We start from the raw sequence: 15,922 nt of genomic DNA, 5'->3' as shown, positions 1-15,922 counted from the left end.
AATATTAATTTCCTAGTACAGAGGCAGGGGTGACGTGACTTTTTGCGCTCATTTCCACATCATTTGTTGCAGGCTGGGATGATCCGGACCGACGCGGACGAGTACTTCATCGAGCCGCTGGAGCGAGGCACGCAGGAGCTGGAGGACCAGGGCAGAGTGCACGTGGTGTACCGCAGGTCGGCTCTGCTGCAGGAGCCCTCCGACATCTCTGTGGACTACCAGCTGCAAGGTAGGAGGCTCCATCCTGCAGGGCGGCTGCCGCTGTGCCAAGCAGAGTGACCCTCGGTGTCCTGCGAGTACTGCTCACGGTGCTTTTGCTTCTACAGCTGCAAAAACGACTGCTGCGACTGCTGCACATAAATATGTCTCCACAGCTTTTCTTCTTTTTCACGTTTTCATCATTCACTGGCAGTTTTATATGATAAACTGTTCTCTATACAATCAAACAAAAAAACACTGTGATATTTGAGTGAAAGAAAAATATAAGGAAATAATTTAGACAACTTTTCTCCGGTGCTTCTCTTGCATCCAGAACAGTCCAGCAATCTGTTTTGGAGGAATTCATTCGCTATTAATGAGCTCCTGGCTGCTGATTGGCTGGTGGCGTAGGTGGCCCCACCCTCCTTGTTGGCTTACAGAACGGCTGCTAAACAACTGGGGCCACCTCTGATCGGCTTCTTATTCTGGTGTTGTTATTACCACCACCCCTTAACTTCAGATTTTAAAAAGTTTTATGGTAAATGTGGGTTTTAAGAGGAGGTTGATAGATGATAGTGATTTTGACAACTTGCGTCATTTTAAAGCCGTGGAGACCAAGTCACCTTTTCGAAACAGTGTTGTCAGAATCGGTCAACATGTAGCAGAACAGCAGCCAATTGTGCTGATATACAGGAAGGAAGAAGCTGCCAGACTCCTAAGATTCCACTTTGGGCGATGGCTTTTTTTTTTTTTATCTTGAATTTCCCTTTACTTTGTCTGTCGCCTGACCTCCAGTCACTTCCTTAAACAGTCACTGACATTGGGAAGTTACAGAAAGGGTTAATCTCAGCACCGACACGAGATTTGATGTGGAAATTACCTGTGTAGTCACTGATAGTCACACACTGCACTGCAAACACTCAAAATCTTACCAAGAATATTTGTCTTATTTCTAGTCAAAATATCTCATTACACTAAAAATTGAGTGGATTTTCACTTGAAAATTTGCTTGTTTCATTGGCAAAATTTTGCCAGTGGAAAAAGTGAAAATTCAATTGAAACAAGTGAAAACTGTCTAAAAACAAGTTATTTCTTAAGTGATCATGTCTTATTTTAAGTGTAATGAAATATTTTGACTAGAAATAAGACAAATATTCTTGGTAAGATTTTGAGTTTTTGCAGTGTGATACATATGACAAATCGAATGAATTAGACCAAATGTCACAGAATTGTGTGTTATTTCGTGCTTTGCAGCATTGATACCTCAACCAGGGTCAGTCAGTGTCCATCCAGTTTGGGCCAGGAATGAGTGAATGAATGAATGAATGAATGAGTGAATGTAACTGAGACCCTGTGCCCGGTCGAGACAAAGCCTGACGTGCACGTGCTTTCCTGGTCCACATGCACAGTCCGGTTGTGTAATGCTGTACCTGCGTGACACATGACTGACCGTCTGTGTTAATCTGTGAACTTGTGCCCAGACAGTGTCACACTTTCTTTGACTTGCCGCTTGAAATCATCTGCCAGCAGAGAGGACATCCCAGGAATACGAGCACTGATATTTGAAAAAAAGAGAATAATAAATCCCTACAGATGGGAGTAACTTCTGCTCAGATAAACAGCAGCTCAACGCCAAAACTGTATTTTAGTTTCCAACGCTCATAAGACTCATTTTTCTTCCATAGCAGCTTGGCACACAAACTGTGAAAATTGCCACAAGGCATAATACATGCACAACAGGAATATTCATTTGATCAGCAAACAATCAAATGAGCCGTGCCTCCACCTTATTTCTACCCCCTCCTCCTCCAAGTTAGAGAGTACAAAAGCTGTGAAAATCGCTTAACAGCACTTACGTAACACACAAGATATGGATATTTATTTTTCCGGGGCAAATAATGAGATGAGCAAAGTAATTGTCCATGGTGGTGCTAGATTGATGCTGGTGGCAATAATACAATAATCACATTTAATTTATTTAACCCCTTAAATTCTGATTGCGCCTTGCATCTCGCCTTAAGTGGCTTCAAATTTAGAGTAAAACCCATTTTTTTTCCACGTTGTACAATGAAGTCACATCAGTATTCTCTGTATCTGCTGGTTGCGGCGCGTCACTGTATCTACATCAAACGCAAACGGAGTGAAATATTAAAACCCAACATGTCATTGTTTTATGGCTGCAGCATTACATCACACAGAAAATATCAAAATGTCTTGTGCGTAGTTTTGTACACATTTCCTTGGAGTTCATCAGGATCTATTATGAAACCGTTACAGTAAAGATCTGTGGGCTTGGATGAAGCAAGGAACCCACTGACTGGACCGGCGGGGTCCTTGTCCTTGTTCAGGGTCAGAGCCTTTGGCCTGTGAGGAGCAGCTTGTGCCAGTCACACGTACACTACTCACAAAAAGTTAGGGATATTTGGCTTTTGGGTGAAATTTATGGAAAATATAAAAAGTTCACGCTACAGTGATATTATATCATGAAAGTAGGGCATTTAAGTAGAAGCATACACTGGTGATTTCCTCATCTCAAACAATTTCTTGAAACAAAAGCCAACAACAGTGGTGGATATACCACAACAAAAAATGTCAATGTCTCAATAACTTGTCATGTGCCCTTGAGCATCAATTACAGCTTGACAACGACGTCTCATGCTGTTCACAAGTCGACTTATTGTCTGCTGAGGCATGGCATCCCACTCTTCTTGAAGGGCGGCCCTCAGGACATTGAGGTTCTGGGGTACAGAGCTCCGAGCCTCTACACGGCGACTCAGCTGATCCCATAGGTTTTCTATGGGATTCAGGTCTTAGAAAGTGCAGGCCACTCCATCTGAGGTACCCCAGTCTCCAGCAGCCGTTCCCTAATGATACGACCTCGATGAGCTGGAGCATCAAACACCTGATGTGAATTTTGCCGTTAAACTCCTTGTTAGAGAACAGCAACTTGTGCAAAAAGTACTGAAACATTGAACAGCTGGACATGTGCATTCAAAAGTTTACAGAAGGTCACATTAAGTTCACCTGTAAAGGTTAGAATGCATTTTAGGTTCATCCTGAAATTTCACCTGAAAGCCGAATATCCCTAACTTTTTGTGAGTAGTGTATGTGTCACGATTAAAGATTTCACAGGGACAGTACTGTAGGAGTAGTGGAGAAGGGGTAGAATTTAAATAAGCATATGCTTCTTTGTACTCCTTTTTGGACACTTTTTGTTGTTTCAGCTATTCTATATTGTTTTTTTGCATTGTGTTTTTTTTTCACATGTTCAAAATAAAGCCTTCATTCATTCAGTTGAATACAAATGTACAAAATTATAATACAAGATGTTCTAAATGTCTACACCTTCCAGTGTTTCGCACTGGATTATGTCAGTTCTCTATTAGATATGAAGGAGCACAACTGTGGAACAGTTACATCCAAGTTGCACTCCAGTCTACCTCTCTAAGAAACTATAAATGTTGACTAAGGACGTGTCTGATGAACCAAACTTTAACTTAACTTTAACTTACTATTTTGGTAGTTGGGGTTTGGTCTTCTTGTTTCGTATTTTGCCTTCACACACTCAAATTCATATTCACATTCATACATAAACATGCACACTCACACATGTACACATACTCACATAGGTCTATACACTCTTTTTTACGCACCTTTACACACATTTACTGCATTGATTTAATGCATATTTGCACTGACTTAATGTATATTTGCTCTTTTTTTTTGTTGGTTTGTTGACATTTTTTCTTGAGGTGGGATTCTCTTATAAGCCCCTAGAGGTTTTCTGTATCTCACCTGCACAATCTATTGTTATTTCATTCTTGTTCTGATGTTTTGCTTTTATTGTGCAAAAAAAAAAAAAAAAAAATTCAACACACTCTTCAGGTACGAGCCTCTGAAATGTCACAGCCTTTTGAATTCAGACTGGCTGCCCCGTGTGTTGCTGCACAGGCCTCCATTTGATCAAAAGGAGAGAGCAGCCATCCAGTAGGGAGGACAGCTCAAATCCCAAATGACTCCTGTGTGTGTGTGTGTGTGTGTGTGTGTGTGGGCTCTCACAGCATGACAGGAAACACAGCACGAACATGATATTGTCAGAGGAATTCACACCGCAGCTTTGATTCTGGAAATTAATAAAGATCAGGCAACAAGCAACAAATTGCTTTTGGTTTAAACATTTGAAATATTAATGTGAAGCACGGAGGAGAAAATAGCTGAAGATTTACAAGACATTTTCCTAGTCAAGGACGTCCTGCTCCCATTTTTTTTTTGAGAAGACACACACACACACACACACAAAATATGTCCTGTCGTTGAACTACAAGGCTTGCACTGGTGGAAAGAAAAAAAGTGGAAAAATGTGGAAAGTGAAAATTGTTTGTGTGGCCAGGACAGGACAAAAATGGGAGGAGGAAATGGAAATGAATTCAAATGACCCTCTAAATCTGATTGGTCCACCTGTCTCTCCATCTTCAGTCCGCCTTTCAGGTCAACCTGCTGCACAAACATTTGGCCACAGCCTTTATTTATAACAGAAAACGCAACGGGCAGCCACTTACCGGCTTGCGCTGCGCCGTCCTCCGCAGCCACCGCAAAAACCGCAGAGCAACAGCTTGTCTCGCAAATCTGTTTATTGATTAGGCAGCGGCTAAACTGCAGCATCTTTAATAAATCAAGCCCATGTGTGTGTGTCAGAGGAGACGCGACTCCACTAACCAGCATAAAGTGGAGTTGAGCTCGTATCCAAATGAATTCTGCAGCGAAGCCACGTAGAAGAAATTAATTATCTGCAAACGAATTGTGCACACCAACGCCGGCTCCTACGTGTGCAAATCCAGTCGATGCAAGAAATAATTTAAAATGAACATCGATTCTTTCAGTGCACCGTGTTTCATTTCACTTCATTTTCAGTTACATTTCAGTTTTCTCATTTACACAAAAGTTAGGCTGAACTTACACATTCAACATTTATTCTGCGGTTTATAGAAAATGCATCAATCGAAGAGAAAATCTGCAATATGACTATAACCTGTTTATCAAGAGAGGAATCTGTTTAGTTTGTAAACAGCATCCTAGCTCTTTTTTTTTTTATTGTACTTACTTTTCTGATGCATTGGTATTTATTATTAACAATTCTCTTCCCTGATGTTAACTATACTCCCTTGCACTGGGATCAATAAAGGTACATCTTATCTTCAAAGAACGAGACATGAGAGCAGAAAAGACGAAAAATTGCTTGAGGGAGTGCGCTTGTGAAATATTTAGTTATAAACGATTTCACTGGTTTCTTTGGCTTTCTTTAGGCCTGTGCACAATAAAAGAGATGCTATAGGCTGCACAGAGACAGATATAGGCTTTATACCTGTGTGCACACACCACTATATCAGTGCATTAGATAATATTCGTAAAAATATATGTAACAGTACAGATTTTTCTCCTTTCTGCTTAGAGCTGCTGCAGATTCAAATTTTAACCCGTATTTCTTTGGATTTTTTTTGCCGTGAGTTTCACCTTAATCCCATGGAAAAACACAACACAGTTAACCTGCAGCTTCTTCTCTTGACAAGTGGCTGACAAAGGGTTAATAACACCAGTCCCCGTTGGCGCCGTGGAGGTTTGGACGGTGCAGCGAGTGGGCGGGACGTCCTCCTCTGTGATGATTTCATCGCTCACTAACAAACAAAAAGACCACATCAATAGGATGAGAATTCAAAGTAATTTATTGTGCGGTGGAGAACCGAGATGTTGCATTGAGGGTCCGGAGGGAAGGATGTGGGATGAAGGGACGGCGAGATGGAGAGATGAAGGGATGAGCGTCGAAGGGTGGAAGGGATGCGGGAAGGATCAGGGTCGAGAATGGATGGATGGAGGACGGTCTCATTGTTCTTCTTTCCTGTATTCAACAACGGAAAGAGGAGAAAAAAGGAGGGAGAAAACGGAGAGAAAGAGGAGAGGGGCGGATAAGGTGTGTCATGTGAGATGTGTTGGAGGCGTGGTCGCAGCTGTTTGCAGTTCACACCTCGCTCCCGTTTGATCTCAGTTACGTTCGGTGGCTGAATCTCCACACCGACTCTTGTTGAGGACCGCGGCTGAGAAGCTTCCTCAGAGGTGCCGTTGAGCAAGGCACGTCAAGCTTCAGCCGCCCGGTCTCACTTTCTGGGCTCGAAGCGAGACACTGGAGCACTTTTTTTTGTTTGTTTTTTTGTTTTCTTTCTGTAGAAGTGAATTTGGCAGAGCAGCAACACTCTGCACGCCACGGTTTGCATGACTTTGCGTTTCTGATGTGGCACGCCACGGTTTGCATGACTTTGCGTTTCTGATGTGGCTGTGACGCCACACATGAAAAACCACAGGAGTCCTCCAGGATCTGCATGTGCTCCGTTTGTGTTTCATGTGTTTCAGTCCCAACAGCTGACTCCCTCAGTGAATTATCTATTCTTTTTATACACAATAATGCAGTGGATAATACAGTATTGTGTAAGGCTCTATACTTTAATTTGCTCGCCCACGCTGCTGTATATTCACGTTAACTCTTACTTGAATCAATCTCTTTCGGGTCGTGGAGAAGCAACTTGTGTACTTTAATGTCCTTTCAAAACGGTCGGACATTTAAACGCCGACCACCAACTTGACACATCACTTCACTGTGCGGTGTATCACTCCGCCCCAAACCCCACAGACGGGCTACATCAGTGTGATATACTGTAGTTCCTAAGTTATGTGAAAATGTGAAGAATATATTCGTCAAACCATGAACATAAATCAAATCATGTAAAACATCCAACCGATAGACTAAGATAAAATAACATCTTTACAGCGACTCTTCACAAGAATAAATCTCATGTTACATTAGTATATACTTTGCAGATTTTGGTGTTTTTAGTGAAGCAATTAATCAATCAATCAATTAAGTCGACAGAGAATGAATCAATTGTAATAATCGATTTTTCATTTATCAGTAAAAATACCAAACATTTGCTGGTTACTGGCTTCGCAAAAGCTGAGATTTTCTCACTTTTCTCCGCTCATGTGATCTTTTCTTTCGGCTGCCGGTGAGACTCGGGAAGCGAAATCTGAAGACGTCACTTTTAGGGCTCGGCTGATTTCCCATGAGGCCTTTTGTCTCTATGTTTTAACCTTTTATAGACAAAATGATGTATTGATTAATCCGGCGGTTCCTTTTCTGTCAGCGCCCGTTTTAATAAGATGGGAACACCCTCAAGCCCACACACACACACACACACTCACACACAACCAGGCAAACGTGTGCACACACACACACACTCACACAGTTCTGCACCTTCCTTGATGAATTACCTTCACGTGTAAATAATCTCAAAGACGTGCTTTTATGTTTTTGAAGTAGGCTAATTAAAGAGAAATATCTTGTTTTAATGAAAAGGTAAAAAGTCATGTCCCCATGCACCTCCCCACTTTGGGTAAAAACTCGATTGATGTATAAATAATCAATAGATTACCCACTAAGCACTAGATGACATTTAAATGCTGCGTCTATTAGCTCTCACTCAGCCCTTGTTTGTGCACAGCCGACCGGTTTAAGACCCAACAATTATCGTTTTTACATATTGAAGCTTTACAGCCGCTGAAACGAAGGATATGCACCAAAAATGTCACGTGCACAAGGTCCTGCAACCGTCTGCCGCCATCACCTGCACACCATCTCTGTTCATCTCTGATGTGTCGGCATCAAGTGTCATCGGGTCGCTCAGCACGGTCTGCTCAATCTATAGAGGAATTGAGCTTATTTATTACTCTCCAAGTATTTAAACCCACCAAGACTTGTCCAGGTAGGCTGGTTACAGAGTCTTGCATTTTACAGGTTAGTCGAGTGGTTGTCAGACTTTTTTCAGTAACGTATTCCCTTTGAATTATTTTGTCAGCCAAGTACAAGTGCAAAGACAGTGCAAAAAAAATTAATAATGGGTAGAAAAGAAACCTGTATGCAGAGGTCCAACCCAGCTCCATCAGTGTCTGAAACAACAACCTGATACTGAGGAGACTTTATTGTTTCTGTTTTTTTTTCCTTTTTTTTCCTCTTTTTTCTTCTTATTTTCAGCTGTATTGCTGCTACATTTCAATAACAAATCCAATTTCCTGATTTTTTTGTATTTTTTGTATTTTTTTTTTTGTATTTTTTTTTTTTTTTTTTTGCATTTTTTTTTTTTTTTTGCATTGTCTTCCCAGTCACAGCAGCAAGTTTCAACCACAAACACACATTTGACACCTTCAGGAAACCCAGAGGGAACACTGAATATAAAATATAGTTTATCAACTTGTTTTGTACTCTGTATTATGCATGACTGATATTTTTTTACATCGCATTTTTTTTTTTTTAAATCTCTAGGTCATACTATGTCATACATGCTGCAGTGACTATCACCAGCAACTCAGTCGTCATATACCATATATACCATATATACCTATGTCAGGAGGCTATTAGGGTGTGAAAAATAGATGTTGCCCAAGCCCAGTTGCACCGCTAATATTTTTACCTGCACTGTCAGTGATACTGAATGGTTTCTGTGAAGCTGCAGCGTAAGTCAGAGCAAACACTGTCAGGAGGAGAAAGAGTGAGACAGAGAGAGAGAGAGAGAGAGAGGGAGAGAGCGAGAGAGACGTTTTATCAGAGAGCGTTGCTGCTTCCCATTACAATCCCCCTGAACTCGGGAGACTGAGTGGCCAAGGTGCTGTTTTTGGATCAGCAGCTTTTACAGTTCCTGTGGAGGCCTGAGAATCCGAGTGTCAGCAGTAGACAGATGAAAGGAAAAGGCTCTGGGGAGACCAACAAAAACCTGCAAACGGCCTCCTGGTGATGTGTAACAGCACTTTTTGTAAGCACCTTTTCTTCTTACACACAACCTGCAATGCTCCTGTTTTACTGCATGAGGTTTAAGTAGAATCTTAGGGTTTTTTTTTTTATTTTTGGGGTTAAATTCTCAACCTGCGTAAAGGTTGCCTGGACTGTGGGAACTGTGCCGCTTGTGGTCCTTAGGTATAACAGAAGATTACGCTGTTTATGGAACAAGATTCTGCATAAATAATTGTCACCTTTTGGCTTAATTTCTCAGTTTTTGCACTCCGTTTGTAGAAACAGGGGATTCTGCTGACACTCCCGCAAGTTAAACAGCTGTGAACGTTTTCTGTTTTCCCATCAAACACGTTTCTGTGATATTAGATGCCAAGGAAAGCAAACACAAGCCGGGGGATCATATACAGAAAAGTGCTAATAATCATCCACAACACTGTTTCTTTACAGAGCTCCGCAAGATCAACATTTTGCTTCATGGAAGAGATTTTTATCTAAAATGACCCAGGTGAAAAGGCGAGAGGGATGCTTCCCCACAGATCATACTGTTGTCTTTAATCATTCAAACTTTAAACGGGCCAAATCTATTACCAGAAACTCAATCATAGTATGTGTTGCCTTCTACTGTTTCAAAGCATTAGTATTCGGTAAAATTGCAAAGAAGTACAAAGAAGTTTGATCCAGCGGGTGATGAAAACATTAAGAAAATTAGATTAAATGAGAATTGCGCCACCTGCAGCGTGATGCTTCGATGCCTCCTGTGCACATAAACTGCATCACAGGTCTCCTTTGCAACATAGGTTTGAGAGAAAACATCAAACTCAGCATAGCCCCTGCAGCCACCACAGCGAAGGAACATTTACAGTAATCAATTTTTGGTCTGGACATTTTTTTTGTTGCTCTCGCCAAGTGAACCACCTCCCCTTGTCACTTCTCTCCCAGAAGCCTGATGGAGCACGCAGTTAACAGCAGAGATGCTTACACCGAGCAAAGTAGTTCACCAGAGCTGAAATGACTCTGGCACAAACAAATGGAAAACGTGCTTGGAATCACAAAGGCGACGGGAGTGATCCCGTGGCGATAAATTGCCGTGTCTGTCGAAGTCAGTGTCATCACTTTGTCTCGTGCTCATTCTGTTTCTCAGCGGATGAGAAGTTTCCAGCTACGCCGCACGTCCAGGTGCTCGACGGGACCCAACCTGCTTTTTCACTTCAGAAACGTGCAGACAGTTTTTTCCAAACTCGAAATGCTCTAAACACTCCTGGATGTTGTTTTCAAAAGACATACAGACAGACAGATGCACAGATAGATAAAGTCATAGTAAACTCTCTGTCCAAAGGTTATAAATCAGCATTTTTCACAGCAAGGAATCATTTAAATTTAAAGTGGTTATGTGTAGCATCAGGGGTGCCGCCAGGAATTTTGGGCCCCATGAAAAAAAAAATGTGTATGTATATATATCTAGACTCGATGATGGTTTAATAATTTTCTATGAGTTTTTACCTATTTTTTGGGGCCCCTGTCAGGCTAGGGCCCTTGGAATTGTCCTAACTTTTCCCCCATATACGGCGCCCCTGTGTAGCATAAGGGAGTAAAGGAACAAGTGTTTAAGTGGTCCAGTTTGGTAACAATAACTATAATAAGTCATAGGTCAGATTTAAATCTTTAAAGGAATACTCCAACCTTTTCTGACTTCCCCAGACTGAGACAAGATGTCCGACACCATTTTCACCTCTGTACGTCCAGTGGTTCAGTTCCTATGGGTAGCACTTCATGTTAGCTTAGCATAAAGACTTGAAGTCTATGGGAGTCATTAGCCTGGCTTTGTCAAAATGAGAAAATAAACCTTACAGATGTGTATTTCAAACACACATGATATATTGCGTAAATAAGACAGCTTTGCAGTTGCTGTAAGGTGTGTTTTTTTCACTTTGACGGAGCTAGGCTAACGACTCCCATAGACTTCAAGTCTTTATGCTAAGCTAACACAAATGCTACCCATAGGAACCGACCCACGGGATGTACAGAGGTGAAAATGGTATCAAACGTCTTGTATTCCTTCAAAGACTTAAATCTGATTTATGAATTACTATTGTTACCAAACTGGACCATGACCAATAAGATTTGTCACTTTTACAGTGTGTTGTAAACTACAGAGCTACAGCCCAGACTTTATCACCACGGCAGATGGTGGAAAGAGTAAAAGGCTGATTAAAAAAATGTTCATCCTCAGCAGTGACACAGACAAGCAGCAGCGTTTTCTGACAGGAAACCACAGAGTTTAGAGGAAATGAACTCCTAAAGGCGCACTGCGAGATTCGATCTGACCTCCAGACGGTATCGAGAGCAGCGACAAGTTTGTACCCAAACTCCCGTTCAGACGTCTGCATCGCCGCGGTATGGAAGCCGGCCTAGGACATTTTTTTCTCTGGAAGGTTTTTGGCTTCTCAGCTTATGGCCACACCACTCACCTCAGTTGTTGTGCCCACTCGTTTCATGGATTAGACCGTTGTGGATTTTCAGGAATGAAAGGGAAAGAGCGCTTGTTTTCAAACAGAATCAGGAGCTGGCGGGAGGAGCTTGAGATTTTGGTACCAAACATTGAAGATGAGGAGAAAAGAGCTGAAAGGATGTCTGGTCTGCACAAGCTGGTGTTGGATTTAGACCAGACGCTGCGTTCTTGCCCTCAGACAAACAGTGAATCTCATATAACATTAAGCCTAATTCTGCTTTTCGTCACAACTTCAAACTGCACACAAACACACGACAAGGGCCGACTCTAGGCTCGAAAAATTTTGAGAAGCTCTAACACGGACAAAATAGAGGCGACTGATCATCTTCGCCGCGATCTCACTTGTTTATGGCAACTTCACTGAGGTGTCAAGATGAATTTGTCAAGGAGACGCTGATGCTGGAAGAGACCGCACCTTTAAATCCTCAGGTTATTATCACCCACCCACGCATGCACATATAAACATACAATCATGCTTTCTCTCATGAATACAGTGCACATATTTAATCTGACAAGCCCACAGACTTGATTCCTTCTTCTCCTAATGCACACCCACATGAGCACACACACACACACACACACACACAGAACCAATCACACTGGCAGATGAGAACGTGTGATATCGGGGAAATGAGAATTACAGTGAGAGCGAATGGCAGGGCTCCCCGGCGCTCCCCCTCAGATCTAATCTGCCGTCGACTCGCCTGCCGCCCGAGTGAAAGATTCACCCACCGCAGCACTTGGATATTAGGTTTTATTTTCACATAACAGTGAAAATAGAGTGAAAAAAAAAAAAAAAAAAACTAGTAAAAGCCCCCTACCTGAGGGGGTGTCGATGACTCTCTCTCACAAGCTGCATTCAGGAGGGGCTTAGGTAAACAAGCTGGGCTGCAACGTTTGGCTTGTATTTCACACTGAAGGGCTGAGAGAGGGGGAGAGAGAGAGAGAGAGACAGAGAGAGAGAGAGAGAGAGAGAGAGGAGACCCTGACAGTAAAGGAAAATGGTGATTTATATTTGTCACACAGATGTGTTAAGCAGAGTGGGGGCTGGCGGTGCTAGGAGGAATTTGGTGAGCTGGCAAGAATGAAAAACATTCAGGGGAAGAAGAGGGGGGGAAAAGAGCGAGAGAGAGAGAGAGAGAGAGAGAGAGAGAGAGAGAGAGAGAGAGAGAGAGAATAGTCTTTAGTGTATAATCCTTCAAGAATGTGCCTGAAAATGCGATCCACCGGGGGAAGAGAGAGAGGCACAGAGTAAATTGAAGATGAAGCCCTCAGCGTAATTGGCAGGCCGACAAGTTTGAGTGGGACATTTTCGCCGGTGCCAAGCCGCTTACTGCGGTAATTATTAAGCTAATCGCTATAACTCTGGAAACTCACAAGTGCCGTTGAAGCAATGGAGATAAATCTCTGTGCTGTTGAGTGCTGAATGCATTTGGAGCCCTTTTTTTTTTTTTGTTTTCCCAGTTAGATACTGGTGTCACGGACTGGCCGAGCGGCAGGTTGTTGAGATCTAAAGTGTGCATTTCACGCCGCCGCTGATTTAGAGACCGGATTAATACTTGATATATCATCGTCTGGGCGGGGGAATTGCACCACTTGCACTTTGCTAATCCCAGTTCTAAATGTGGATTTTCTTTTGTGGTATAGCTCTCGAGCACCTGTCTTCATCATCTCCCAAGACGCGAGAGCTCCTGAAAGTCACCAACTAGAATAAGATGGAGTTTTAATCCATCCCTGCAGGGCCGAGTGGGCTTTAGCTCTGTTTCATGATGTTTTTTTTTTTTCCCACAAATGTTAGTTTCCCTGCTCTGTGAAGCGCCTCGACAACCTGCTGCTTAGCGAAGCATGAAGTGAAGTGTGTAACTGTACGAACGCCAAGTAGTAAACAAAACACCTGCACCTCCAGTGAAACTCCCCTGGGTAAAGGTGCAAGGTGTCTGCTCGCCTCTGTCGTCAGCTTCACGTCCGCCACGCTGCTCGCTGTTCCTCCGCTTTGAACCGAGAACATTGTGATAAGATCAAGGGGATCGTTTCTCGCCTTCGGCCTCGAGAAGCACTTTGATTTCCAGAATCAAAAAAAAAAAAAAACAACAACACAAAAGCGTCTCGGGCTTTGCGTCAACTGTGATGTCAGTAGAAGATGAATGCGGTTTTGCCATCTGTTTCCATACCGTTCAGGTGAAGCTCGGAGACGTCATGCTCCTCGCCTCCTGGAAGGCTTTATGTCTGGGCTCCAAACCAAGTGCTGACGCCAGACACAAAACCTGCAACTTTTTTTTTTTTTTTTTTTGCTGCTTGCTGGCTGTCTTAATTGTTACTGGGTGATATTACCGAAGCCTCAAGGCAAGAAAAGAGATATAAGATGACAGAATGGGAGCACCGGCTTGACGGTCAGAGGAGCGAGCCTGAGACTTGGCACATGGGCAGTAACAGAAGTGAGGACGCGAATGTGAGACTAGTTCCTCTGTCTCAAGTAGCTGCTGCTGCCTTTGAGCAAGGCACTCCACTCCCAGCCGCTGCAATGGATCAGCAGTGGAAGGCCGGTTGTGTCATTTTAAGAACTGCTATTTAGTGCTTTAACAGGCTGTTATGTTTTTCTTGCTCAGCTAATTAAATATGGATATTTTTCTTTAAGTTGAACTTGTAATCAGAAAAAAAACATAACTTGGTGAGAGCTTTTCCTCTGAGTTTTCACAGCTGTGAGAAACAGGTACAAACAGGAGTCCATTTCTGGCTCACAAGGTACAATCTACACAAATGTCCCTCAAAGTAATTATGTGAAACCCTTTTCAGAGCCTGAAAGGTACATGGAGTAAAGGAGTAAAGAGTACATATATGTTCAGATGCAATATCAGGAGACAGTATTTATTAGGACAAATACAATGACTTAATAAATGAATATATATGTATATAGATAGATAGATAGATAGATAGATAAATACCTAAAGAAATATAGGTAAAATATAGGTAAAATATCAGTTTAAGGTAGATTTTAACTTGTAGGCTATGGTTAAGTAGTCTTGAAATGAAATATATTTTGTAGATTTGTGGACATGATGAAAAATAGGTGATACAATTCTCCAGTCAGTATTGTAGTTATAGAGCAAGGCTGCTCTCTATAAGGTACAAACCACAAGGGGACAAATAAGAACCCAGTGTCAAGGATACAAAAGCTGCATCGTAGAGGGTGTATGGAAAAATAAATAAATAAATAAAATAAAATAAAATAAATTTAAAAAATAAAACAATATATTTGAATTGATGTAAAATTACAAAATAATAATAATAATAATAATAATAATTACAGGAGTTAAAATTAAATAATAATAATAATAATAATAATAATACAAATAAAAAATACAATTTAAATTGCCTCCAAATGCTCCAGACTGTTTGGCCTGATCTCCTTCAAGCCTCCGGTCACATTAAACCTGCCTTAGATGTTGAGCTCCTCCTATCCACCAAATACAACACAGCCTACGGCAGGACGCGTGTCATCCCTCCCCCCTTCCCCCTCAGCTGATCGAGCCCCCCCGCCCCAACATCTGCCACTCATCCTGATGAGACTGAGGCAGCCGAAAAGCTTTTACAGGTGATGATGAGGAGGAGGATGATGGTGAGTGCAGACGAACAAAAAGCACCAGGCCTCGTCTTTACTGCTACCTCTACCCCTGCCACTACTACTACTACTGCTATGATTACTACTAATAATAATAAAGATAGTACCACTAAACTTCATTTGTGTAGTATCTCTCACACAGAATGAAGCCATTCACACAATAAAGAAAACAAGGAAGAGTATAACAACAATAATAATAATGACAACTATAATATTAGAGAAATAAAGTGCTGAAACAATTAATATCAGCATTGCAAAATTCAAATCCATCTAAACAAGCGTTTTGCTCTCATATTCACGGTTTAACTCAAAAAATCTGCCTGTGGGATGAGATAATGCCACTTGTTTCCACTGCAGTTTCAGGAATTTTTCCGGGAACAAGTGGAAATATGTGTAAATATGTGGAGAGTCTTTTTTTTTTTTTTTTTACACAAGTATCTGTACTTCTACTTGAGTAAAGAGTATGTGTGCACTTTTGCGACCTCTGACCGGGCCACACTCAGACAAACTGATAATGTATATGATTTTGTATGCTATTTATTTATTTATTGTTATTTTAATGTGAAAGTAAGAAGGAAAAATTGCAGTCTCTGCATGTTTGAATGAAAACAACTAACCTGCTCGGGCCGTGTTTTGTTCCTTTACTTCTCGTCGTTTGCTCCGAGCCCATTCGCTCAACACCGACAGCGAGCGAGTCCCCTGTGAACTAATTCACGCCTGCGTCTGTTTGTGTTGAGCTCGATTTATCGAGAGCCCCGGGTTTTGA

At 41.9% G+C, this 15,922-nt stretch overlaps 1 protein-coding gene across 1 annotated transcript in view; it reads left to right on the top strand.

Moving 5' to 3' along the window:
• adamts3 (ADAM metallopeptidase with thrombospondin type 1 motif, 3) overlaps window positions 1-15,922 on the top strand; it is a 170,495-nt gene that overhangs the window by 49,730 nt on the left and 104,843 nt on the right. Inside the window, exon 3 of the mRNA XM_030059711.1 lies at window positions 73-229. Coding sequence (XP_029915571.1) covers window positions 73-229 — 157 coding nt within the window. The remainder of the gene's footprint in view (window positions 1-72; window positions 230-15,922) is intronic.

The sequence above is a fragment of the Myripristis murdjan genome, chromosome 9, assembly GCF_902150065.1.
Source record: "Myripristis murdjan chromosome 9, fMyrMur1.1, whole genome shotgun sequence".
Classification (NCBI taxonomy): Eukaryota; Metazoa; Chordata; class Actinopteri; order Holocentriformes; family Holocentridae; genus Myripristis; species Myripristis murdjan.
This window is presented reverse-complemented; position numbering and strand designations above follow the sequence as displayed.